Source organism: Xyrauchen texanus, chromosome 10 (genome assembly GCF_025860055.1).
Source record: "Xyrauchen texanus isolate HMW12.3.18 chromosome 10, RBS_HiC_50CHRs, whole genome shotgun sequence".
Classification (NCBI taxonomy): domain Eukaryota; kingdom Metazoa; phylum Chordata; class Actinopteri; order Cypriniformes; family Catostomidae; genus Xyrauchen; species Xyrauchen texanus.
Genome location: NC_068285.1, coordinates 39,752,147 through 39,776,559, shown reverse-complemented (window position 1 = coordinate 39,776,559; position 24,413 = coordinate 39,752,147). Strand labels below are relative to the sequence as shown.

The window sequence follows — 24,413 nt, the reverse complement described above, 5'->3', positions numbered from 1 at the left end:
TAGCAATATTTGAAAAATGCTCGAAAAGTGGGCAGACCCCAGCGGGGATAGAGGGGACGAACCGAGGGCGGGCGTGCACCTGAGACCCGTAGTGACAGATTAATTGACAGCTGCTGTCAGACTCTAAAATGGAGTGACACAAGTAGCTTTGCCACGGAGCGGTCTTTTGAAGTCGAGGACCTTTCTCCCCCACCTTCACCTGAAGTGGAGGAGGGTGAATTGTCTGTGGACACAGGGCCGGAGCCATATCAATTCGAGCCGCTGGCTCAAACTGCGGTTTTAACTCCCTGTTGAGCATCCGAGTGCGCATTCACCTTCACTCGCGTGCAGGAAAAACAAATGAAACGCTGTTCAGTGATGTTTATCCTTTTAGCAGGATTTTTATTTAGCAAGCTTCACTTGAACATAACATCAGTTAGCTGTTCTCTCAACTTAGAAGTATGTGACGTAAAGCGTAACGTCATCATGTACAAAACCGTATACCTCCAAATAAAACTATACAGGTAGTCAATACCGTAATACAATGTATAAGGGTGCAATACATTTAACACTCCCGCATCGTGAACGCGCGTTTGTCGGCCCCAGAGGATTAACTTTAGCCTAACCATAAATTGTTATTCAAATATATATCACTCACCTCAAGACGCCGCTGCGGTGGTGGAGTCCATGCAGGAGGAGCAGCGTTTGGCACTGCGTCGCTTTTCAGCGCGAGCAGTTTGGAGAAGCCCATTTCCACCTCCATTGCGTTGGAGAAGCAATCCCGCGTAAAATGCAGTTTGCACACTCCTACAGCTCTAGGCGGGAACTCGCGGTTTTCCAGAACAAGGACGTGCAACCCCTGGCGCCTAATTTCCAAGTCTATATGGAAAGCAATACAGTCCAGCAGTGCTGTTGCAACCAGCAACATTACACCTACGTACCATCCTGACCACTGTACTAAATACAGATAATCTACGCTAACTTGAAGCTATCCTAACTGGCGCTAATACTATGCTACTAACTAACTATGCTTCTAACAATACTACACTAACAAATATGCTAATTAACTACCTAGGCTACACGAAATAATCTAAATAACTATATAAATGCTATGCTAAATAGATGCTAAAATACTCTATCCTGATCGTTTTCAATAGTCGCAATTCCAGCTCCTGACTCGCTACAGTGGTTTTGACGAAACGAGATGGTTTTTATACTGCCATGGGCGTGGTAGCTCGTACCAAGGGCGTGGTGAGCTGGAACCTGCTTATGTCAGCTGTCACCGCTTACTTCGCGAAGTACCGCAAACAGCCAATAGGAAAATTCAACTGCAGTAGCCACTGTTCAACCTGAAGAGGGCAGCACTCAGACGTTTTTACACCATATATTGTAGAATTAAAACACTTTATACACAAATGTCAAAACAATTACTTGAATCAATGACCAGTACTAATAAAGCCCCATTCTTACAGATCATTAACTAAAAAAAGTTGGTTTAGGGTTTAGTTACCATTTAAACAAGGCAGGCTTAAAGACAGAGGATAGGAAAATGTGCATATTGCTTCTTGTGTTTGTTGTCACTATTTTTGTGTGAACGAGAGGGGTCAGTCTTACAATACTTGATCGGTATGAACCTTGAAACCATAAGGTTAAATAGTTCTGAGAAAATATTTTAAATATTTAAACTTAGTCCTACTTTAAACTTAGGCCTACTTTATTTGATATATATTCCCTGCACAGTGAAATGCATACTAGTGTATTTAGAAATGCTTTTGTACATGTACATGATCACTCACTGTCGGTGAATGTGATCCTGCGGAGTTTAGGACCCGTTTGAGCGCTTCTCCAGTCGTCCATGACGAGCTCCGTGTGTTTACAGTGAGAAGTGCAAGGCAGGAATTTTCTAACATCAAATATTCAAACATTATTTGCATCTATACAAAAGTTCCAATGGAGTCAGAGATCCTGTGACACAGGTAAGACACCAAACAACTCGATCAGCTCCATAGATTTATTCACACTGTGTACAGCAAAACTATTGTTACATTGACGGCTGCTATGTTTCAAGAGTTGTTTCTGTTCTTTTTAAGTCTCTGGTCTTCGTTTATAATGAAACATTTTTGAATCACGGAACAACGCTCGTAAACATTGTAAAGCGCGTTAGAAACTTGTGCAGGGTATTTCTTGATCCCTAAAAGTGTAAAAATGAACTTTATAAACATGACAAATGTTTTATTGAACAATCCTCATTGCGAGTCTGTTAAATATCACAAATAATAAACTATGGTTTCTTAGCATTACAGTCGATCTTTTCATCCTAAATTCGTCATTGAGCTATTCGTTTTAAAATACGTTTCTCGTGATCAAACAAAGTTATTAACTGCGGCAACATTTTAACACGGCTGAAGGGGCATTTGTGGCACTCAATATTTTAAGGAGTTTTAATGATCGACCATGCTAGCTATAGTTTTTGCCAACAAACCACAGCTAGCCTACTATAATTTGCTAACTTAAGTAAAACTGTGGTAACTTGGCATTAACCTGCACTGTCATTAAAAATAAACTATTTAAAATCACAGATTCTGAAAGCATCTTTTTAAAGCTCCCATGTTAATGTAGTGCAGTTTTACAGTTGTAGCCATGACAGTGGTAACTATGGTATTTTTGTCCTGGTCAAGAAAACTGCATGAATAAACTATCTGTCCTTACTGAAGTCATTGTTTTGTCAGAACATGTTAATGTAGCACAAACAGGGCCTGAACCGAGTTGGGCTAGTAATAGTTGCCTAGGTGTTACTGGATTACAATTACTAAGCAACTGATTTTGATATAATTTATACCCTTATTTCATATTCCTACAAAAATTGTTTTGGGAATTACTTGGGCCGAACTATGACAGTTTCACACAAGAAATTGTTGACCTGGGATTATTTTGAACTCTGGGTTATGTAATCCTGGGTTGTGAAATGTTGATTGACCCAGGGTTAAAAGTGGCCTTAACACGGGTTAAGGAAGATATTGGTTGCATTTTAAAGGAACATTCAATGCAAGCTAAGCACATTCGACAGCATTTGTGGCATAATGTTGATAACCACAAAAATGTATTTGGACTTGTCCCTCCTTTTCTTAAAAAAATTCATACAAATCTGGGTTACATTAAAGCACTTACAATGGAAGTGAAACGTTAAAACACACACTGTTTCAAAAGTATTGCTACAAGATGTAAACATATGTGTGTAAACATAATTTTTGTGTCAATACAATCACTTACCTATTCTGTGTAGATTTACATACAGTTTAACTACTTCATTACCATGATGACATAACTACGTAAACCCTACACAACCAGGAAAACATGTTTTGACAGAAGAATTAATGTAAGTGCTTTTATAAATTCTGAGTTTCACATTTCTGCATTTTAAACCTTAAAAAAATTGACCACATTCACTAACATTTTAAGTGCATTGCTGCGACTTCGATTTTTTATTTTTTAAAGAAAAGAAGGAATGAGTGTAAATATTTTTTTGGTTGTAATCAACATTATGCCACAAATGAGGTCGATTGAGCTTAACTTTTATTGAACCCAGAATATTCCTTTAATTATGGCAAATTAAGACATACATAAAATTGCTTAAACTACATAAGCACTTATTTTATACAATTTCTACTTTTTGAAAACAGAACATTTTTATATCCTTTGTCAAGGCTGTAGTTAGGATTTGGAAGGGTACTTAAAGGAATAGTTCACCCAAAAATAAAAATTCTCTTATCATTTACTCACTCTCATGCCATCCCAGATGTGTATAACTTTCTTCTGAACACAAATTAAGATTTTTAGAAGAATATCTCAACTCTGTAGGTCCTCACAATGCAAGTGAATGGGTGCCAAAAATTTGAAGCTCCAAAATCCACATAAGGGCAACATAAAACCACTCCAGTGGTTTATTCCATGTCTTCTGAAGCGATATGATATCTGTGGGTGACGAACAGATCAATATTTAAGTCCTTTTCCTTCACTTTCTCTTTCTCCTATTTTTGGTGATTCACATTCTTTGTGCATATCACCCTCTTATGGGCATGGAGGAGAATTTATAACCTAAAATGACTTAAATATTGATCTGTTTCTCACCCACACATATCATATAGTGTCTGAACACATGGATTTAACCACTGGAGTCGTATTGATTACTTTCATGCCTACTTTATGTGGATTTTGGTGCTTTAAAAGTTTGGCACCCATTCACTTGCATTGTATGGACCTACAGATCTGAAATATTTTACTAAAAATCTTCTTCAGGAGAAAGTCATAAACAGCTGGGATGACATGAGGGTGATTAAATGATGAGAGAATTTTCATTTTTGTGGAACTGCCCCTTTAATACTTCTGTTAATCAGAAAACTGGGGTTTGTTATTAGGCAATACTGCTAGACTCAATATGGCCAAATATCACCGATTTATCGGCCTGGCCAATAAACAAGAAGTATATACAGTACCTACAGGCAGAGCTCCAAACCTTACTCCAAAAAGTAAAGACAGACTAAAACCTAACCCTAACCTTGTGTGGAAGTGTTCCACATTTTGAAGTTAACCCAGCCCCCTTCTGGAGTAGCCCCACCCTCTTTTGAAGATCCCACCCCCATTTAGAAATCTCCAGCCTGCAGCTATACCTACAGTACATGTGATTAACCAGTCCATTACTAAAAGATGTTATAACCCAGGGTTAAAGGTGAAAGTTCACCCCAAAATGAAAATTGTCTCATTATTTAATCACCCTCATGATTCCAGGTGTGTATGACTTTCTTTCTTCACCAGAACACATTTGAAGAAAATATAGAAAATAACTTGGTTATTAGGTCCTTAAAATGCAAGTGAATGGAGATTTCTCTTTTGAAGCTCCAAAAATCACTGACAGTCAGTATAAACATCATCCATACAACACCAGCGGTTATATTAATGTCTCCTAAAGTGACATGATCACTTTCAGTGCGAAAAAGATAAACATTTAAGTACTTTTTAATTCTAAATCATCGCTTCCGTTAATCTTCACAAGAGGATGGAGTTCAAGCGGTCTTTCGTGTGACGTATTTGTGTTGCCAAGATACAGACGTAATCTCACATTCTCCACTCGGTTGAGACATCCAGGATAAGCACACAAACGCACCATTGCAAGTAAAGAAACATATAAATACAGATCTAAATCAAAACCAACCAAGCTACTGTACAGCGTTCCTCTTTCTCACTTGAAAACAGCGGTGCTCTTCTGGCTGTGACGCATGTGCGTCAGTTCACACGTGTCTCACATGCCAATGCGATTACTTCACACCCACGTACCGCTGCTCACCGAAAGCATGATTTAGAGTTAAAGAAGTACTTACACTGGCGGCCAAAAGTTTGGAATAATGTACAGATTATGGTCTTATGCAAAGAAATTGGTACTTTTATTCACCAAAATGGCATTCAACTGATCACAATGTATAGTCAGGACATTAATAATGTGAAAAATTACTATTACAATTTGAAAAAAATGATCAGAAATTCTTAAACTACTTCAAAGTGTTCTCGTCAAAAAATCCTCCACCTGCAGCAATGACAGCTTTACAGATCCTTGACATTCTAGCTGTCAGTTTGTCCAGATACTCCGGTGACATTTCACCCCACACTTCCTGTAGCACTTGCCATAGATGTGACTGTCTTGTTGAGCACTTCTCACACAAGCATCTAGCTGATCCCACAAAAGCTCAATGGGATTAAGATCCATAACACTCTTTTCCAATTATCTGTTCTCCAATATCTGTGTTTCTTTGCCCCCTCTAAACTTTTGTTTTCTGTTTCAAAAGTGTCTTTTTCTTTGCAATTCTTCTCATAAGTCCTGAGTCTTCTCTTTATTGTTGTACATGGAACTGGTGTTGAGCGTGTAGAATTCAATGAAGCTGTCAGCTGAGGACATGTGAGGTGTCTATTTCTCAAACTAGAGACTCTGATGTACTTATCCTCTTGTTTAGTTGTACATCTGAACTTCCACATCTCTTTCTGCCCTTGTTAGAGCCAGTTGTTCTTTGTCTTTGAAGAATGTAGTGCACACCTTTGCATGAACTCTTCCAATTTCAAGTTTTCTTTTTTTTTGGCATTTTATAGCCTTCATTCCTCAAAACAATGATCGACTGATGAGTTTCTAGAGAAAGCAGCTTTAATTTTCTTGACCTAATATTGACCTTAAGACATGCCAGTCTATTGCTTACTGACAACTCAAAAACAAACACAAAGACAATGTTAAGCTTTTAATGAACTAAATAGCTTTCAACTGTGTTTGATATAATGGCAAGTGATTTTCTAGCACCAAATGATCAATTTATCATGATTACTCAAGGATAAGGTGTTGGAGTGATAGCTGCTGGCAGAGTGTGAATTACCCCACCATAATTGGAGGGTACTGCTCCTTCACTTCTTCTATGACCATCATGGTCCACTACCATATCAATCCCCACCGTGATCGCCAAGTGCAACATGTGTTGTGCAACACACATACAAGGTCTAAACATGCGACAAACTGATAATCAGTAGGCTACAGAATATCTCATTGTTATTATATATCCAAAAGAGAACTGTTTTGATCAACTCCCAAAAGTTAGAAGTTAAGTGCACTGAAATACCATTCTAATTACTAGTAACAGTAATACCTTTACAAGAAGCCTATTGCCTATTTCATGAAATATTGATTTGGTTTATTTTTAGATTTCATAAGACCTGGAGGTAAGACTCAACCCTCTCATATACTGTGTAAACAGAAACCAATTTTCCATTATAGTCTATGGTAGTCAGTGTCAAATCAACACAATTACTTGAAGATATGTGAAACCTGAGCCATCTTTAATGTGATTAAGGAGCATACTATGAAAAACCATACTACCACAGAAGAACTACATAGCGGTAACACACAAGAATCCGATAACCTGTTAATGTCAGAACAAGATGGGTATCATCAACACTACAGTATCCTACAAATGAGTCACATATACACACATGCACAAACACAGATACTTCCAGACATTGTATTTACATTATATAGCACTATATTTCTAGACCTGTCCAAATCTGACATAAGTATGTTACGTATGAGTATGTGTAAAAGGTGTATATTGTATTGTATATGTATTATGCTTGAAGTGCACTGAAAACTGAAATAGTAAATGGCTATGTAGTCCAACAAACACTGTTGTAATATGTGCAGCAAATCAGGCTTGTTTTAAAATACTGACCACAGAGGTCGGGGTTTTGCTTCTTTTGCCTTCCTCCCTGTATAGAAAATATCCTCCCAAAATTGCAATAATCAAACACGGTTTTAATGATAATTAAATTTGAAAGGATAATACTAACCGTCAGTACATTTTATAGTGGTTTATAGTGAAACCGGTAATCGTCCCATCCCTACAGGTAAGTAGCCGGTAATTCAATGTATGAAGACGTGACATGAGCTATGAAAGAACAAAACACGTTAATAAATGAAGGTTGTAAAATCAACAAGCTAGACGTCAGCTAGCAACTTACAATTATCCATGCACGTCAGCAGCAAACCGTTCTCTATCTCCATTACTTCTAGCCACCACGGTGGTTAAAAATGGTACGGTCCACAATAGGGGTGTCTTAAATCGCTTAACATTAAAATGTTCCTACAGTGAAAATAGGAGTTGACTTGTATTGTAACCATAAATATATTTTTTCACAATATCAGAAAAATTATCTGACCCCCCCAAAACTGATATTTCTGTCCCTTTGAGGGTACTATACCCCCCAATGAAGACCCAGTACCCCCTGTAATTCGAACTATGGCTGCTGGAAATGGGAGTCAAATGTCTAGATCTGATCGAAAATTACTTTTTTCAAATAGTGATGAAGCTGTTTTTTTAACATCAGTAATGTCCTGACTATACTTTGTGATCAGTTGAATGCCACTTTGGTGAAATAAAGTACCAATTTGCATCCGAAACAGCAAAATCTGAACATTATTCCAAATTTTGGCCTCCAGTGTAAATACTTGTCTTTTTCTACACCAAAAGCAATCTTATCACTTTAGAAGACATTAAGATAACCGCTGGTTTCATATGGATGAAGTTTATGCCGACTGTCAGTGAATTTTGGAGCTTCAAGAGAGAAATCTCTTAAGGACCAACAGAGGTAAAATATTTTTCTATTTTTCTTCTAATGTGTTCTGCAGAAGACAAAGTCATACAAATCTGGGAGTAAATAATGAGAGAATTTTTATTTTTGGGTGAACTATCCCTGTAACTAGGATACAAGCCTAATAAAGTGATGTCACGCTGTCAGGATGTATGACTAAAATATTGATTTATAGGCCTTTTGATATTTTATATGACAATAAATATCTGAACTATTATCTTACAAATAATTAGCAGTTGATTCAGTATGCACTGTGGCACAATTTCAGTTTAAGCTGCTCGATACTGAAAAAAGCTACTCAGCACAGCAGTGCTGTTTCAGGGACTAGAATTATTTCCATTGTTGCAAAATGTTTAGAAAATCACATTGATGGGCTGCACAGAAGTAACTAACATAGCATCCGTGACACTGACAATGGAAAGTCAATTAGACAGTTGTACACAGGCAGATAATCTGTTATTGACCGTGGTTAATGTTACACCCAGTGGATGCCTCACTTTGTCACATGAATAGCTTGACAAAATGACACTTCCTCTTCTCCATCAGATTGAAGCTCTGGTGTCAAATGCAGTCTCGACAAGTGCTCTTTATGGGTGTAGTCGCATGTTGCAATGTGACAGCAAAAAGCATGTGCAGTAATGAGTCTGCACGCATGCAACTGCTTAACTTTGGAATCTGATGCTGCATCTCTTTCATTGTTTATTGCAGTCTGACATCTTTGTATGTTGCATTTCAGTTATTTGGATGGAGTCCTCGTGGGGCACTGGCGGTCATTCCCGCGAGTACAAATTGGTGATGTTAGGAGAGGGGGGTGTGGGCAAAAGCGGTGAGTAATATACTCATGTATTCTCTCTCTGTCTCTCTCTCTCTCTCTCTGCCCCTTGTTTGTAATTCCCTCTTTCAGTTTTTCTCTTTCTTTCAACCTTTGTTCCATTGCACTCCCTTAATTAATAAGAACATGTCTGAGATATGTTTCATCCCAAAATCTCCTATTCCAGCTTAATATTCAGAGACAACTATGAGTTAAGACTGTGACTTTGTGGTGTTATCAAAGCAGTTCTCAAAGAATAATATTACTGAGCAACATTGAGCATGCTTAAATACACAGTCATACACTGATCATGCTTATTAAGCCAAAAAATTTAATGTAGCAGTCAGCTGAGGACATGTGAGGCGTCTATTTCTGAAACTAGAGACTCTGATGTACTTATCCTCTTGTTTAGTTGCACATCTGAACTTCCACATCTCCTTCTGTCCTTGTTAGAGCCAGTTGTCCTTTGTCTTTGAAGACTGTAGTGCACACCTTTGCATGAACTCTTCCAATTTCAAGCATTTTATAGCCTTCATTCCTCAAAACAATGATTGACAGACGAGTTTATAGAGAAAGCTGTTTCTTTTGAACCATTTATATTTACCTAATATTTACCTTAAGGCCTGCTAGTCTATTGCATGTTACTGTTTTTTTACATCCGTAATGTCCTGACTATACATTGTGATCAGTTGAATGACACTTTTGTGAATTAAAGTACAAATTTCCTTCGGAAACAGCAAAATCTGTACATTATTCCAAACTTTTGGCCGCCATTTTGTGTGTGTGTGTGTGTGTGTGTGTGTGTATATATACTAGGGATGCCCCCTGATTGTCGACCAAATGTTAGTCGATGAGAGGAGTTTTGGTCGACCAAGTTTTGATTAGTCGGTTGGTCGCAGGAAAAAATAGAATCAGCAGGAAACCGACGAGCTCTGTTGGATGCTAGGTGGTACTATGGGATAATTTTACTTATGCAGGGTTAGGGTTAAGCCTACAAAGCAAGGCACCTTGATTTCAAACTTTGAACTTTTTATTTTTTATTTATTTGAACAAAACATTCAAATGAAACTGGAACAAAATAAGTGCATTTAAAATGTGTGTTGTTGAACTATTTGAAAGATGGCTTTACAACAGTTGACAGCTTCTCTCTGGCAGAGAAGTTACTTTATCTGTGCAGGGCTGAGGGATTAGTGAATATTCTTGCTTTAGTGATTTGGCATTGAAAAATTATAAATGTATTTAAAAAAACTTATATCAAATACATTTCTAAATTAAAATTGCACTCCAAAAAAGCAAATAAATAAACAACAAAGTGATAAAAGAAAGAACAATAAAACTGATGTGTGTATATATATATATAAGTAAAAATAATAATTATTATGATTATAATAATCACTGAAATGTAAATCATGGTTCGAGGTGAATGTGTTTTTGTATTATTTTATATATTTTGTATAATTTAACAGGCTGCAGAGTTGCGTTCACAGTGAAATGCTCCGTGGAAATAAAACTCGAAGAACCTCCTGAGCTGAGACGTCTGAGGACATTTACAGCACTCATAGACGATACTGTTTTTGCCAAATAAATACAAATCAGAAGGCAGAAACAAAGAGTAAGAGCCTTTCACATGTGCGTGTTCCACGAGACTGCACGCCTTTGTATCAGCGTCATACACGCATATAGACGGCTTTATTGTCATTTGTTCTTAATAATATAATAAAGTGTTTCATCAAGCACGTATCTTTGTGTCTACAAGCAAATTATTGTAATATTAATTTGATAATAATAGTCTAATAATAATGATAATTTAATAGATTCATGGGAAAATTAGCCAAATATCATCATGACATGGACAAAGGCATCAGCTGTTGGTGATCACTCTGACCATCATTGATCTGAGATCATCATCTGTTTGCTCAACCCAAATCTATAAATTAACACAATGTTCAGAAAGTCTCTTGCTGGTTTTTCTGACACATTCAGAATTATTACTGTGTTGCTGCGGCTCGCTTTGTGTGCACGCTTGTAAAATTTGAATTTTAAAGGCTCATTATTACGGTTTAGTATTTCTCTTTAATGTAGAACAGTGTTAGCAATATTACTGACAACATTCCTTCTCAGCCCTGGAACTCAAACCATTTTCTGATGCCCCCCAAAAATATATAAGTAATTAAATTAATATCATAAATGTGGGACTAGTCGACTAATGGTTTAAATTAATGACTACTAGTTGACTAGGAAAATATTTGGTCGGGGGAAGCCCTAATATATACAGTGTTGTGAAAAAGTATTTGCCCCCCATCCTGATTTCTTCTTTTTTGTGTATATCTCATACTAACTTGTTTCAAAAATTCTAATAAAATCTAACATAAAACAAAAGCAATCTGAGTAAACACAATACAGTTTTTAAATGCTAATGTTATTTATCGAAGCAAAAAAGTTATCCAATACCAACTGGGCCTTTTGTGAAAAAACATTTGCCCCTTACTAAATCCCCAAATCTGTAAAACTGCATTCATAATGGGGTTCTGCTGGACTAGACACACCCAGGTCTGATTACTGCCAAACTTGTTCAATCAAATCAACACCTAAATATAACTTTCAGCATCATGAAGTTGGCTAAAAGGTCTCACCCAGTAGCACACTATGCCAAGGTCGAAAGAAATTCCAGAAGTGATGAAGAAAAAGGTATTTGAAATGCATCTGTCTGGGAAGTGTTGCAAAGCTATTTCAAAGGCTCTGTGACTCCAAAGAACCACAGTCAAAGCCATTATCGCCAAATGGCACAGTAGAAAACCTTCCCAGACCTTCCAAAATTCATTCAAGAGCACAGCAATGACTCATCCAGGAAGTCACAAAAAAGCCAAGGACAACATCCAAGGAACTGCAGGCCTCTCTCGCATCAATAAAGATCACTGACTCCATTATCAGAAAGACACTGGCCAAAAATGCCATCTAGTGGCGAGGCAAAAACCACTGCTAACCAAGATGAAAATTATGGCTCATCAGAATTTTGCCAAAACACACCTTGGTGATCCTCAAAGCTTTTGGGAGAATGTTCTGAGGACTGATGAGTCAAAAGCGGAACTGTTTGGAAGACAGAGGTCCCATTAAATCTGGCATAAATCACACACAGAATTCCACAAAAAGAACATGATACCTACGGTCAAGCATGGTGATGGTAGTGTGATGGTGTGGGGATGCTTTGCTGTTTCAGGACCAGTTATCGGAAGCATTTGGTTGCAGTAGTTTTGCTAAATGTGGCAAAACCAGCTATTAAGTTTAAGAGGGCAGTTAGTTTTTCACATGGGTGATATAGGTGTTTGATAACTTTTTTGGTTCAATAAAAAAATATATATTTGAAAACTGTATTTTGTGTTTACTCAGGTTGCCTTTGTTTTATGTTATATCTCATTTGAAGATCTAAAACAATTTAGTATGAAAATTACACACAGAAGAAATCAGGGAGGCAAATAATTTTTCCCAGAGCTGTGATATATATATATATATATATATATATATATATATATATATATATATATATATATATATATATATATATATATATATATATATATCAAATGACAATTTGTAAATAAACAGTGTTGGGTGTATCTGTAATCTATTTGCTTTTAAATAAAAAAGTAGTGTAACATTGGAATTTAAATTCTTGTAATCAGATTACAGTTACTAAGTTAATTACTTTAATTTTTAGTATATTTCTTTGGTTATACACACTTATAAAATGTAAGTTCTTTGTTTAAAATTACATTTAAAACAAAATACATTCATGTCTATATTTCCCGGAATTTCAGTTTCATCATACCACGGTGGTGGAATGACCTTCCCAACTCAATCCAGGAAGCTAACTCACTCTCTATCTTCGAAAAAAGGCTAAAAACACATCTTTTCCAAAAGCACTTAACTGGTCACTAAAAAAAAATATATTTTTTAAATTTACATTTCTTGTTGCATTTAAATCTGTTTTGTATACTATTTTGATGATAGTGAAACTTTGTAGTATGGCACTTTTTGTACCACTGTCTCCTTAAGATGATTCGCTGATGTTTTCCTCTTTTGTAAGTCGCTTTGGATAAAAGCGTCTGCCAAATGAATAAATGTAAATGTATATTTTTGTGACAACTGAAGGGACACAAATGGTGAAGAACGAGGATATATAAACACTATTTTGACAATAACCTTTCATGGGGGGCCTGGGTAGCTCAGCGAGTATTGACGCTACCCCTGGAGTCTTGAGGTCAAATCCAGGGTGTGCTTAATGACTCCATTCAGGTCTCCTAAGCAACCAAATTGGCACGGCTGCTAGGTAAGAAAGTCACATGGGGTGACCTCCTTGTGGTCGCGATTAGTGGTCTTCGCTCTCAATAAGGCACGTGGTAAGTTGGCGTGGATCGCGGAGAGTAGTATGAGCTTCCACATGCTGTGAGTCTCCGTGGTGTCATGCACAACGGTCTCAGAAGCAACTGAGATTTGTCCTCTGCCACCTGGATTGAGGTGAGTAACCTCGCCACCATGAGGACCTACTAAGTAGTGGAAATTGGGCATTCCAAATTGGGAGAAAAGGGGGATAAAATGTCAAATAAAATAACTTTTCACTGAAAATTGTCATAGAAAGTAATTTTTAAGAAATTAGTAATGTGATTACTCTTCCATTTTTTAAGCATTAAAATAATCTGATTAAATTTGTACATAACTAAATAGCATGTTAAGTGGATTACTTAAAGAAACATACCCAACATTGCAAATAAACTATTTGCATATCATGTTAGTATTTATTTAATTCATGCTGATTTAAATCTGAAGTATGTAATATCTATGACATTGAATGGAATTGCAAAAATAAAGTTTTCAAGACAGTTTTCTGTATACTCCCCTCATCTGCTGTTGGTCAAACAAACAGATTGTCCTGCCCCCAACTCATGCCATTGGTTTAGTAACGTTGTTGGGGCTGGTCTAAGCAGGTCGCTCAAAACAAACAGAGGAATTTTTTAGCAGACACAGACTCTAAAATGTATCTATGAATAGCTTAATTATAGCTGTCTCTACATATTAAACTGGGATAAGAGAAAAATTCACATACTTCAGCTATAAATAAAAAAAAATTACAGTAATGCAATAATATTGTATGATGAGTAATAAAAAAGTGTTTTAAAAATTAATAATCAATTAATTAATCCTGAAAATTATGTCTCAATGCATCTTAATGGTCTTAATAAAGATTTCATGTTCTTTTATGGAAAATAACCTGGACCTGGTCATGAGATTCTCCCAGTCATTTTTCCCCCGCTCCCTCTCATTTCATCAGGTAGATTTTGTCCATTCGCTTTCACTCCAGCTCATTATTGTGGTCAGACAGTGGGCTGGATTCATAGTCTTACATGTACAGTCACAAGCAGGCAGACAATAAAAATGTGGGTGTTGGCTTAGTGCTTCAGTCTCGTTGTTATGAAGGAGCAGGAGCCTAGCAACTTCCTTTCCCCTCCTGGAGTCTGTTGCCAAGGAGATGAGCAGAGGTCACCTGGTGAGGATGTCTCACTGTATGAGAGTGCACCGCAGAAGGTTCTTTAGGGTGACTGATATTCTTTCTTTATTGCTGTCTCCATGGTAACAGAGCAGAGAAGACATACAGAGCAAATACATGCAGACAGCAGGGTGTGTTTGCTCAACTTGAAAGGCTTGCTGCTGGGAGAATGCCAGGGAATTATATAGTGGGGAGATGTTTACACTCCTCTGTTTGAATTTCATAATGCCAGATTTATGTAAGAACTCTGCTGGTTTTTATCTTTCTCTCATAGCCATCATCATGCAGTTTATAAGTCACAGATTCCCAGAAGATCATGACCCTACTATTGGTAAGGAAACAAGTAACATTAAGAACATGCATTTTTACCCCATAAGTATTCTAGTTTACCAATGTATTATGATGTTTTTGGCCCCACTAGATTACATGACCGTTGTATTTTAGAAAAAGAGAGATGTGTCATATGGGCCAGTGACGTGAGGTTTATTTTGTCCAGAACTATTAAGTTATTCAACAATACATTAAAAACATAATCCACACACAACAATTACTTGAGTACATGTACTATGATGAACATGTTTTAAATTTCAGTTTTTTTTTCTTGGGCGTAAAGTCAAAAAGTGGTGTGACTATCCAGAGACAGTAAAAATAATAATAATAAAACTCTCAAATGAAGCTAAAAGACATGTTGGCATTAGTAGTTTGGAAAAATCTTTTATTATTTTTTCTAAAATATTTTTCATATTTGAAAAGCTTTTGTCCACCATATGAAAGTCAGTTGGTGTAACCAACATGTAGGTTGCCTACAAGAAATGACCCCTTTCTACCACTGTAACTTTTTTTGAAAATATCAGGTATTTTAAAATATTTATGAAAAGGTACATTTTGTTATGGTCAAATGCAGTAAACCTAAGAAAACATAATATTTGTGACTCAAAATTTAATGATATTTGTAAAATGACATTATTTACTCACCCTCATGAAATCCCAGGTGTGTATGACTTTCTTTCTTCACCAGAACACATTTAAAGAAAAATATCTCCTTAAAATGCAAGTGAATGGTGACCTGATTTTGAAGCTCCAAAAATCACAGACAGTCAGCACAAACGTCATCCATACGCCTCCTGCGGTTAAATTAATGTCTTGTAAAGTGATACAATCACTTTTGTTGTGAAAAAAGAGAAATGTTGATGTACTATTATGTATTTTTTTTACTTTTTAACTATAATCCAACGTGAAACATGAGTAAATGAAATGAGAATTTTTGGGTGAACACATTTTTTAACAATTATTTCTCATTTTAATCATTTCGGACAACCTTATTTATGTCCCATAACTTTACATTATTTAATGTATTTTCATTGCAGTATTTGCAGTACAGCTCTAGTGCTAGATTGACATTTCTTAAGTATTCTGGTTTAGGGTTTTTTAAGTTTATAAACTTCGTTAATTAATGCAGCCTAAAAAGCTTAAAGTACAGACTCCTTTCAAAACTGTTTTAGAGTAAAAAGTGCTTGTAAACTATGTACCTTTTAAGTTATTTAGATTAATTAAGTGGCAAGTTCTTTTTGAGTTACATTGTTAGAGTTTCTAACTGATTTGCATTCTGAATTGTAATTGTCCTCTTTCATGCATTTATTGGCATAGTGAGCTCTAATTGATTTTTTTCTTTCTTGCATCTACAATATTTAAATATCTATAACTGATGTTACACTCAAAGACAGCATTGTGTTATGTGTTGAATCTTCCACAGAGCCGACAGAAAACAAAACTTGTGCTGAGTGTCATGGCATCGAGACAGTGGCTCTGATGCAGCATTTCATTTGTGCATAACCAAAGCTTCTAACCTAGATGTACCTAAAACACTATTCTGTTGCTTCCTTGTTATTTCTTAAAGAAATATTTAGTTTTTAGCCTCTCAGCAGTGTTGTGCTCTGCTTTTTTGCCTCACATGCTCTCAATGTTTTGAGCATTTGTCAAACCACCCAGTCTTTACTACATATAGCCCCTAGAGCTGCCACTTCCCATATTAGTTCTTTTTTCTGTTGTCTTCTGCATTTAAGTTGTCTAATGTTACTGTGATAATCTCATCGACCTCTGTGTAGGCTGTTTGTTCATGCATGTTTCTACTGTTCTTAGAGGATGCCTATAAAACGCAGATCCGCATAGACGATGAGCCAGCAAACTTGGACATCTTGGACACAGCAGGACAGGTAGGCGGGAGATGAGGAATGATAAACACAACTCGAGGAAAATAAAGCAAACGTCAGAGCAGTGCTTTTAGACAGTGAAGTGCAAAAATCCATCTGCGTGCAAAAAACGACAAAAAAAACGTTTATTTAGCAGAATGTTAGATGGACCACTGAGACCCACTGTAGCAGAATAGCAACACAAGTTTAAAGCAATTAAATAAAACCCTTTTCACTTAATATGGTTAAAAAATATAACAAGTTTGGCCAGAAAATATTTTCAATTTGAATCTCCCAGCATGAAATTCACACAACAGTGCCCACTGACACCATTGCTGATGGATTATGATCAAAATTAGCGATCTTTTATTCATTTATTTTTTATACCCAATGGCTGCCTTAAAAAGTGTTTAAGGGGAAAGATTAACACATCAATATCAATGCTTGGGTCTCTGAGGGCTAACCCCTTGACCTCTCTGGGCCAAATATGCATGATAATTTTAAGGAAACATACATGTGACTGCGTGTTTATTTTGTTGTCCAGATACAGTGGTTTGAATGATTATCAAATCACAAAGTGAAATATAGACAAACATCTCATGTTTTCAGTTACTGATTCTGTAAGCCTCAAATAGCCACAAACTCTATATAAACTCTTACCTTAGGCTGTTTTTCTTCAAAATGATTCATGTTTTACATGTCTGTGAGCTTGCTTTTATAAGTAATCCAATGTTATATCTCAGATTTCCAGAAGAAAATGCAGGCCAGCAGAAAAAGCATGATAAACGATGAACTATTGATAATCAAATATTATAAAGATATACAGTGCATTCATAAAGTATTCAGACCCCTTCATATTTTTCCACATTTTGTTGTTGCAACCTTATGCTAAAATACTTTAAATGATTGTTTTTACACCGATCTACACTCCTTACCTCATAATGACAAGGCAAAAAACTTTGAAAAAACTTAAATATCACATTGACAAGTATTCAGACCCTTTCTATACTTTGATTGGAGTCCACCTGTGGTAAATTCAGTTGATTGAACATGATTTGGAAAGGCACACACCTGTCTATATAAGGTCTCACAGCTGAAAATGCATATCAGAGCAAAAACCAAGCCATGAGGTCAAAGAACTGCCTGCAGAGCTCAGAGACAGCATTGTGCCGAGGCACAGATCTGGGAAAGGTTACAAATTCGGCTATCGGGAGAAGGGCCTTTGTAAGAATGGTGACCAAGAACCCAATTGTTGAGCTCCAGAGATCATGTGTGAAGATGGTAGAAACTTGCATAAGGACAACCATTACTGCAGCACTCCTCTGATCTGGGAGTTGTGGCAGAGTGGCCAGAGGGAAGCCTCTCCTCAGTGCAAGGCACATAAAAAAAGCACCTAAAGCACTCTCAGACTGTGAGAAACAAGATTCTCTGGTTTTGCCTCAATTCCAAGTGTCATATCTGGAGGAAACCAGGCACCGCTCATCACCTGAGCAATAACATCCCAGTGGTGAAGCATGGTGGTGGTAGCATCATGCTGTGGGGGTGTTTTTTCAGCTGCTGAAACTGACGGTCTGGTCAAGGTTGAAGGAAAGTTGAATGCAGCAAAATACAGAGATATCCTCAATGAAAACCTGGTCCAGAGTGCCCAGGACCTCAGACTGGGTCGAAGGTTCACCTTCCAAAAGGACAATGACACTAAGCACACTGCCAAGACAACTCAAGAGGGGCTTAGGGACAACTCTGTGAATGTCCTTGAGTGGCCCAGCTAGAGTCCAGACTTCAACCCAATCAAACATCTCTGGAAAGACCTGAAAATGGCTGTCCACTTACGGTTTCAATCCAACCTAATAAAGTGTGAGAGGATCTGCAGAGAAGATTGACAGAAAATCCCCAAATCCAGGTGTGCAAAGCTTGTCGCATAATACCCAAAAAGACTTAAGGCTGTAACAGCTGCCAAACATGCTTCAACAAAGTACTGAATTAAGGGTCTGAATAATTGTCAATATGATATTTCATTTTTTTCTTTTTAATACATTTGCAAAGTTATGAAAAATCTGGGTTTTGCTTTGCCATTATGAGGTATGGAGTGTAGATTGATGTGGACGTAACAAAATATGAAAATAATGAAGGGGTCTGAATACTTTATGAATGCACTGTATACACTCCAAAGCTATTCTATGTTTACTAGACGCTAAAGGCAGAGAAAATCCCTCTGAAAAATTTCTCTATCAGCTATTAAGAGAATTGGTCAACGCTTTGAAACAACAAGTAATGTTGCCAGAAAGAAAGGATCTGGAAGACCCAAATCCTCTTCATACAGGGAGGAACTCTTTTGAGAAGAACAATAACCAGGAGGTTATGTTATGCAGGTTTTGTGTCTAGATGATGTTAAAAAGCAATTGCTGTCTCAGATAAAGTTCAAGGACAGAATGAAGTTTTTGGCAGAATATGGAAAGTGTGATTCAGAGTGGTTCAGCAGAGTTGTGTGGATGCTCCAGAGAGGATCATCCACACAACTTTGAAGAGAGGTCTTCAAAGATCTGGCGAGGAATAACAGTACAGGAGAATATTGCAGAAAAGCTTGCTTCCCACAATTGAACAGTTGTTTTCTAAAGAGTAACAAGACAATGCTCCTGCCCACACTGTCCATCAGGCTTGTGTTTTGGCCTGGTCAGAGTCTAGATTTGAACCCTATAGAAAATATTTGGTCTCACATTAAACTCAGACTAACCAGGACACATTTTCAATTACTCATCAATTCTAGTCATCATCGATTCTTCTTTCTGTTAAAAGCTGTCCGCAAGTTTACCCACAAGGGTTAAACATTTAAAGAAATCAAAGGTTCTCTGCTTTACACTGGTTCAATCCCGGATTTCGGCACCAGTGTAAAGCGGTTCAATGGAAAGGAGGATGCGAGAACCAGCATGGCGATATAAACAATATTTTAATGATTAACTTAAACAAAAGACAAACACACACACATATGACGGACATCTCTCTCTCGTCGCACCACCGTCTGCAGTCGGCCTTTATCCCTCTCTGAGGCTTAATTAGCCTGATAAGGGACTGGGTGTGTATAATCACGACCTGGCCCCGCCCTCCGCCCTGTCACACCATCCCATATTAATTAACTTCATCTATTTGTTCAATTCTTGCTAATTTCCTGACCAATGATTTGTGGTTAAGATCACACTCATGGGCAAAATAAATAAATAATTCCTGAAAATTATGTCAAGCCTTTAGACATTTAGCCAATTAGCTTCTAATAGGATGTGTACTGAATTGGAGGTGTACCTGTGGATGCATTTTAAGGCCTACCTTTAAGCTCTGGTTCATCCTTGGGAGTAATTTCCAAACACCTGAAGATACCATATTCATCTGTACAAACAATAGCATGCAAGTATAAACACCATGGGACCACGCAGCCATCATACCACTCAGGAAGGTGACGCATTCTGTCTCCTAGAGATGAACATATTTTGGTGCGAGTAGTGCAAATCAATCCTAGAACAACAGCAGAGGACCTTGTGAATTTGCTGGATGAAACATGAAGTATCTATATCCACAGTAAAACAAGTCCTATATCAACATAACCTGAAAGGATGCTCAGCAAGGAAGAAACCAATCCTCCAAATCCGATATAAAATTTGTGGTTAGAACTGAAAAAGCGTGTGCGAGCAAGGAGGCCTACAAACCTGACTCTGTTACATCAGTTCTGTCTGAAGGAATGGGACAAATATTCCAGCAACTTATTGTGAGAAGCTTCTGGAAGGCTCCCCAAAACATTTGACCCAAGTTAAATGATATAAAGGCAATGCTTCAAAATACTAACAAAGTGTATGTAAACTTCTGACCCACTGGGAATGTGATGAAAGAAATAAAAGCTGAAATAAATAATTCTCTCTACTATTATTCTGACATTTCACATTCTTAAAATAAAGTAGTGATACTAACTGACCTAAGACAGGGAATGTTTTCTACGATTAAATGTCAAGAATTGTGAAAAACTGAGTTTAAATGTATTTGGCTTAGGTGTATGTAAACTTCTGACAACAACTGTATGTTCATCATAAGATTGTAAGCATATACAATATTGATTGAATTGTTTAAATCTTTCTTTGAAATCCGGTGGGGGTTTCTGTAAAATCAGACCAGTTTATTGCAGTCAGTCCTCTGTATGTTTGTAAGGTGAGCTTTTATGTTTAGAAGGCACCAGACCATGGTAGGAATCAAAGCAAAACCCTAGCAACCACCATCATAACTTTAGTTATTCATGCATGAGTTTGTTTGATTTATTAAATAGGTCTGCTGTATTTGTTGTGATCCAGGCGGAGTTCACAGCGATGCGTGATCAGTACATGCGGGCAGGCGAAGGTTTCATCATCTCATACTCCATCACAGACCGCCGCAGTTTCCAGGAGGCACGGCATTTTAAGCAGCTGATCTACCATGTGCGACATACTGTGGACACGCCTGTCGTACTGGTGGGAAACAAGTCTGACCTGGCCCATCTCAGACAGGTGACACACGTTACCATCCATCTATTGAGTGCCTTTCACAGCATTCATTGTATTACTTTATTAATCCATGATGCATTCATCAACACAAAATAAATATTATAGGCAAGATTTTGACAGATGTGCCATGAAAAGTTATCCTTTACAGTTAAAGGATTTATTAAACAATTAAAGACCACTGTAAAATCACTGTAACTCAAGGCCTCAAGTGGCTTATTGCTTTATTTCATCCGTCATATTTACGTCTACAACAGCAATTTGATGAACGACACCAATGTTAAAAAAATAGTTACTGGCAAATTTATTAATATAAAAAAAAGACTAAACAATTTTAAGCAATTTGCTGCATTCATTTCAATGGTTTACAACGTGGCTTTTCCAATCTGAATTTAGAGTCGGATCTATCATTTTATAAATAGACATTTACATTACAGAAATAAAAAAGCAAATAATGAATGCATTATTTTCCACAAAGTTTATGCTTTGAAGAAAAGAAACATCAGTGTTTTTAATGAGCGTTCATACAAATTTTCCTACATTTAACCCTGAACCCGAACCTATACCAAACCATGCTTTTAATTTGGTACGAGATGTGGGAAGCGTATTACAGATTATTGACATATATATCGGTCATTTGTATTGCATAAATAAATATAGAATGTGTAACCAAGATCCACTTGAAACATTTCTCTCTTTTTTTTTTTCTTCAATTAACTTTATTTATATTGATTCATAAATAACTCGAAACAGTTCTTGATTTTCAAAGTGTAGTATTCTCACCAGAACTAACTTTTGAGAGGATTTAAGTGTGAAATGTCAATTACGCATGGTATTGGGTTCCACTTATTTCCGTTTGTAAAGGGGTTCAATAGGAAGGAGGAGGCGAGAACCGGTTTGACAATATAAATCATATTTTAATGAATAACTTAAACCAAAAGACAAACACACACATGACGGACATGTCCGTAAACTATCTCTCTCTCATCGCACCACCGTCTGTCATCGGCCTTTATCCCTCTCGGAGGCTTAATTAGACTGATAAGGGAACGGGTGTGTATAATCACAACCCTGCCCTCCGCCCTGCCACATTCCTCCCTCGTTCTCTCAGGCTGGGGAGCCCCCGACCTGACGTACACCCCCCCCCCCCCCCTTTCCGTGGGGGAGGGCGTGCTCCTCCGCAGTCGGCCTTTATCCCTCTTGGAGGCTTAATTTGCCTGATAAGGGACCGGGTGTGTATAATCACAACCCGGCCCCGCCCTCCACCCTGCCACACCGTTCATATGCATACAAACATAGGAAATAAATTACACAAGCAAATGCATTTTTTTTCTCTCTTTGATGTGTACCAAATTTCAAGAGTTTCTTTTTAACCTTAAAAATATTTCTCACTTTCAGGTGTCTGTGGAGGAGGGCAAACAGTTGGCGAGAGAGTTCCAGTGCCCTTTTTTTGAGACCTCCGCTGCGTTCCGTTACTATATTGATGAGGTGTTTGCCGCACTGGTGCGTCAGATTCGTCAGCGCGAGGCCGAGTTGGTGCGGGGGAGTGAGAGGAAAACTCGACGGAGCCATTCTTTCTGGAGTCGCCTGAAAGCTCCCTTCCACAGGAAACAGCAGTCTGAGCACTGAGAGAGCCACAGAGAAAATCATGAAGGGGCAACATGGCTCTCTTGCCTGCAGCTGTATTAGTTCCACCCCTCTTAGGTGGAGTGAGGACTCTTTTCATAGTTTATATTTGACTGGTTGCAATGAAGCACTCCTAATCATTTCAGATGGAAATTAGACTACAAACCTCGACGTGCAGGGCACACATATGAGATGTCGGCTGATTTACTGATTTTAGTGCTTAGAAAAGAAATATTAAACTTGTCAGTAGTCTTTTTAAATTTTTTGGGAAGCATTATATATGTGAAGGTGAAATTCAGGGGAATTATTGTCACCTCGCATTTGAACTGGTGCAATGAGGCGCAGAAGGATAGATATTGTAAATGGAAAACTGTAATGGAAAGTCTGAAGTGAAAAGAAAGGTAAGGTCATGTCTGATACCAGGTCAAAGATGTGCTGAGAAGAAATGATAGGTGGAATGAGCTTGAATAGAGAGCATGTTGGCCGAGTAAAGAGAGAGAACAAAGTGTGTGCAAAGGTGAATTGTGGGTAAATGGGCTAAAGGGTCAAGGTTCATTAACTTAATTTGTCAGTATAAGTACTGTAAACCATTCCTTTAACCTGACTGTATTTAAAAAAAAAATGTTTTATCTAGTAGCATTTGAAATACCATGGCTATAGTTGAAAGTATGGCACAAATTCTATTTGAGTTGAACTCGATAGCTTCTTTTGAAAACTGAGTGAATCTCAGATTATATGTCTGGTCATATTTCACCCCAAATTTCAAAGAATTTAAAAGAACAAAAAATGAATTCAATATATATATATATATATATATATATAAGAAAATGAGAAGGAGAGTGAGATTTATTTACATTATGATAATGAGAACAGAGGGTAAATATAATCTAATATAATTTCTTGTTTATTATCTTTCTTTTGATTTTGGGGTGAAATATGACCTGGAAATATTCTTGACAGGTTTCTTTAGAAGAGGTTGCAAAGTACTTTGCATGAATGACTTTGTGTAAACTTTTACCACACAATCAGATTGAGCGACTTGAGTGGGAAACAGAATTGTATCTGTTTCACACCATGCGTGTGAAACACCATTTTCTTTAGGAAATATTAGACAGATCTCTTCAATGTGGTTTTATGAAGGTGTCTCCATATGTAGATTTCCTCTTACACATGCTGTGCACTTACTATACGTCAAATTTGAATGTTTATATTGGCATTTTGTCCAAAATCATGTTATTAGTTTTCTTTTGATTATTAGATTTTATTTTTTACTTTTAACCAGAATGAAGTTACTATATTTTCCTTTATTTATTGTCATCAAAGATACTCAAATAAAATTAATTTGACCAATCTGTCTCATGGTTGGATGGTGATGATGATGATGATGATTATTATTATTATTAATGTAGTTATTAAACATCAGTGCTATTTAGTCTTCTTCATTTGGAGTTCCTGGCGACCCCTTATGGCTGTAATATTTGTGTCAGCTACTGAGCATTTAATCCAGTACAGTTTTATTTTTATTACGTTTGGAAAACAAATTATGTTACAAAATAAATAGACATTTAACATGTTTT

General features: G+C 37.1%; 1 protein-coding gene across 3 annotated transcripts; it reads left to right on the top strand.

The window, feature by feature from the left end:
- Positions 1-1,835: 1,835 nt before the first annotated feature.
- On the top strand, positions 1,836-24,365 carry rit1 (Ras-like without CAAX 1). Of its 3 annotated transcripts, XM_052135709.1 has the most exons (6): positions 1,836-1,955; positions 8,891-8,980; positions 14,782-14,838; positions 16,647-16,720; positions 21,025-21,216; positions 22,609-24,361. In XM_052135709.1, exons 2-6 carry the CDS (start codon positions 8,899-8,901, stop codon positions 22,837-22,839), a joined length of 636 nt encoding a protein of 211 aa, XP_051991669.1. In that variant the 5' UTR covers positions 1,836-1,955; positions 8,891-8,898; the 3' UTR covers positions 22,840-24,361. The 3 variants fall into 3 exon arrangements, with proteins under 3 accessions (XP_051991669.1, XP_051991670.1, XP_051991671.1); XM_052135710.1 differs by lacking the exon at positions 14,782-14,838 and having other exon boundaries at positions 22,609-24,365; XM_052135711.1 differs by lacking the exon at positions 8,891-8,980 and having other exon boundaries at positions 1,862-1,955; positions 22,609-24,362.
- Positions 24,366-24,413: the final 48 nt, after the last annotated feature.

Bases quoted from the DNA above. Each gene is read 5' to 3' on its own strand.
- rit1 (XM_052135709.1), top strand. From the start codon at position 8,899: ATGGAGTCCTCGTGGGGCACTGGCGGTCATTCCCGCGAGTACAAATTG. The intron at 8,981-14,781 runs GTGAGTAATATA...TTTCTCTCATAG, and splicing joins GGGGGGTGTGGGCAAAAGCG to CCATCATCATGCAGTTTATA. The intron at 14,839-16,646 runs GTAAGGAAACAA...TACTGTTCTTAG, and splicing joins AGATCATGACCCTACTATTG to AGGATGCCTATAAAACGCAG.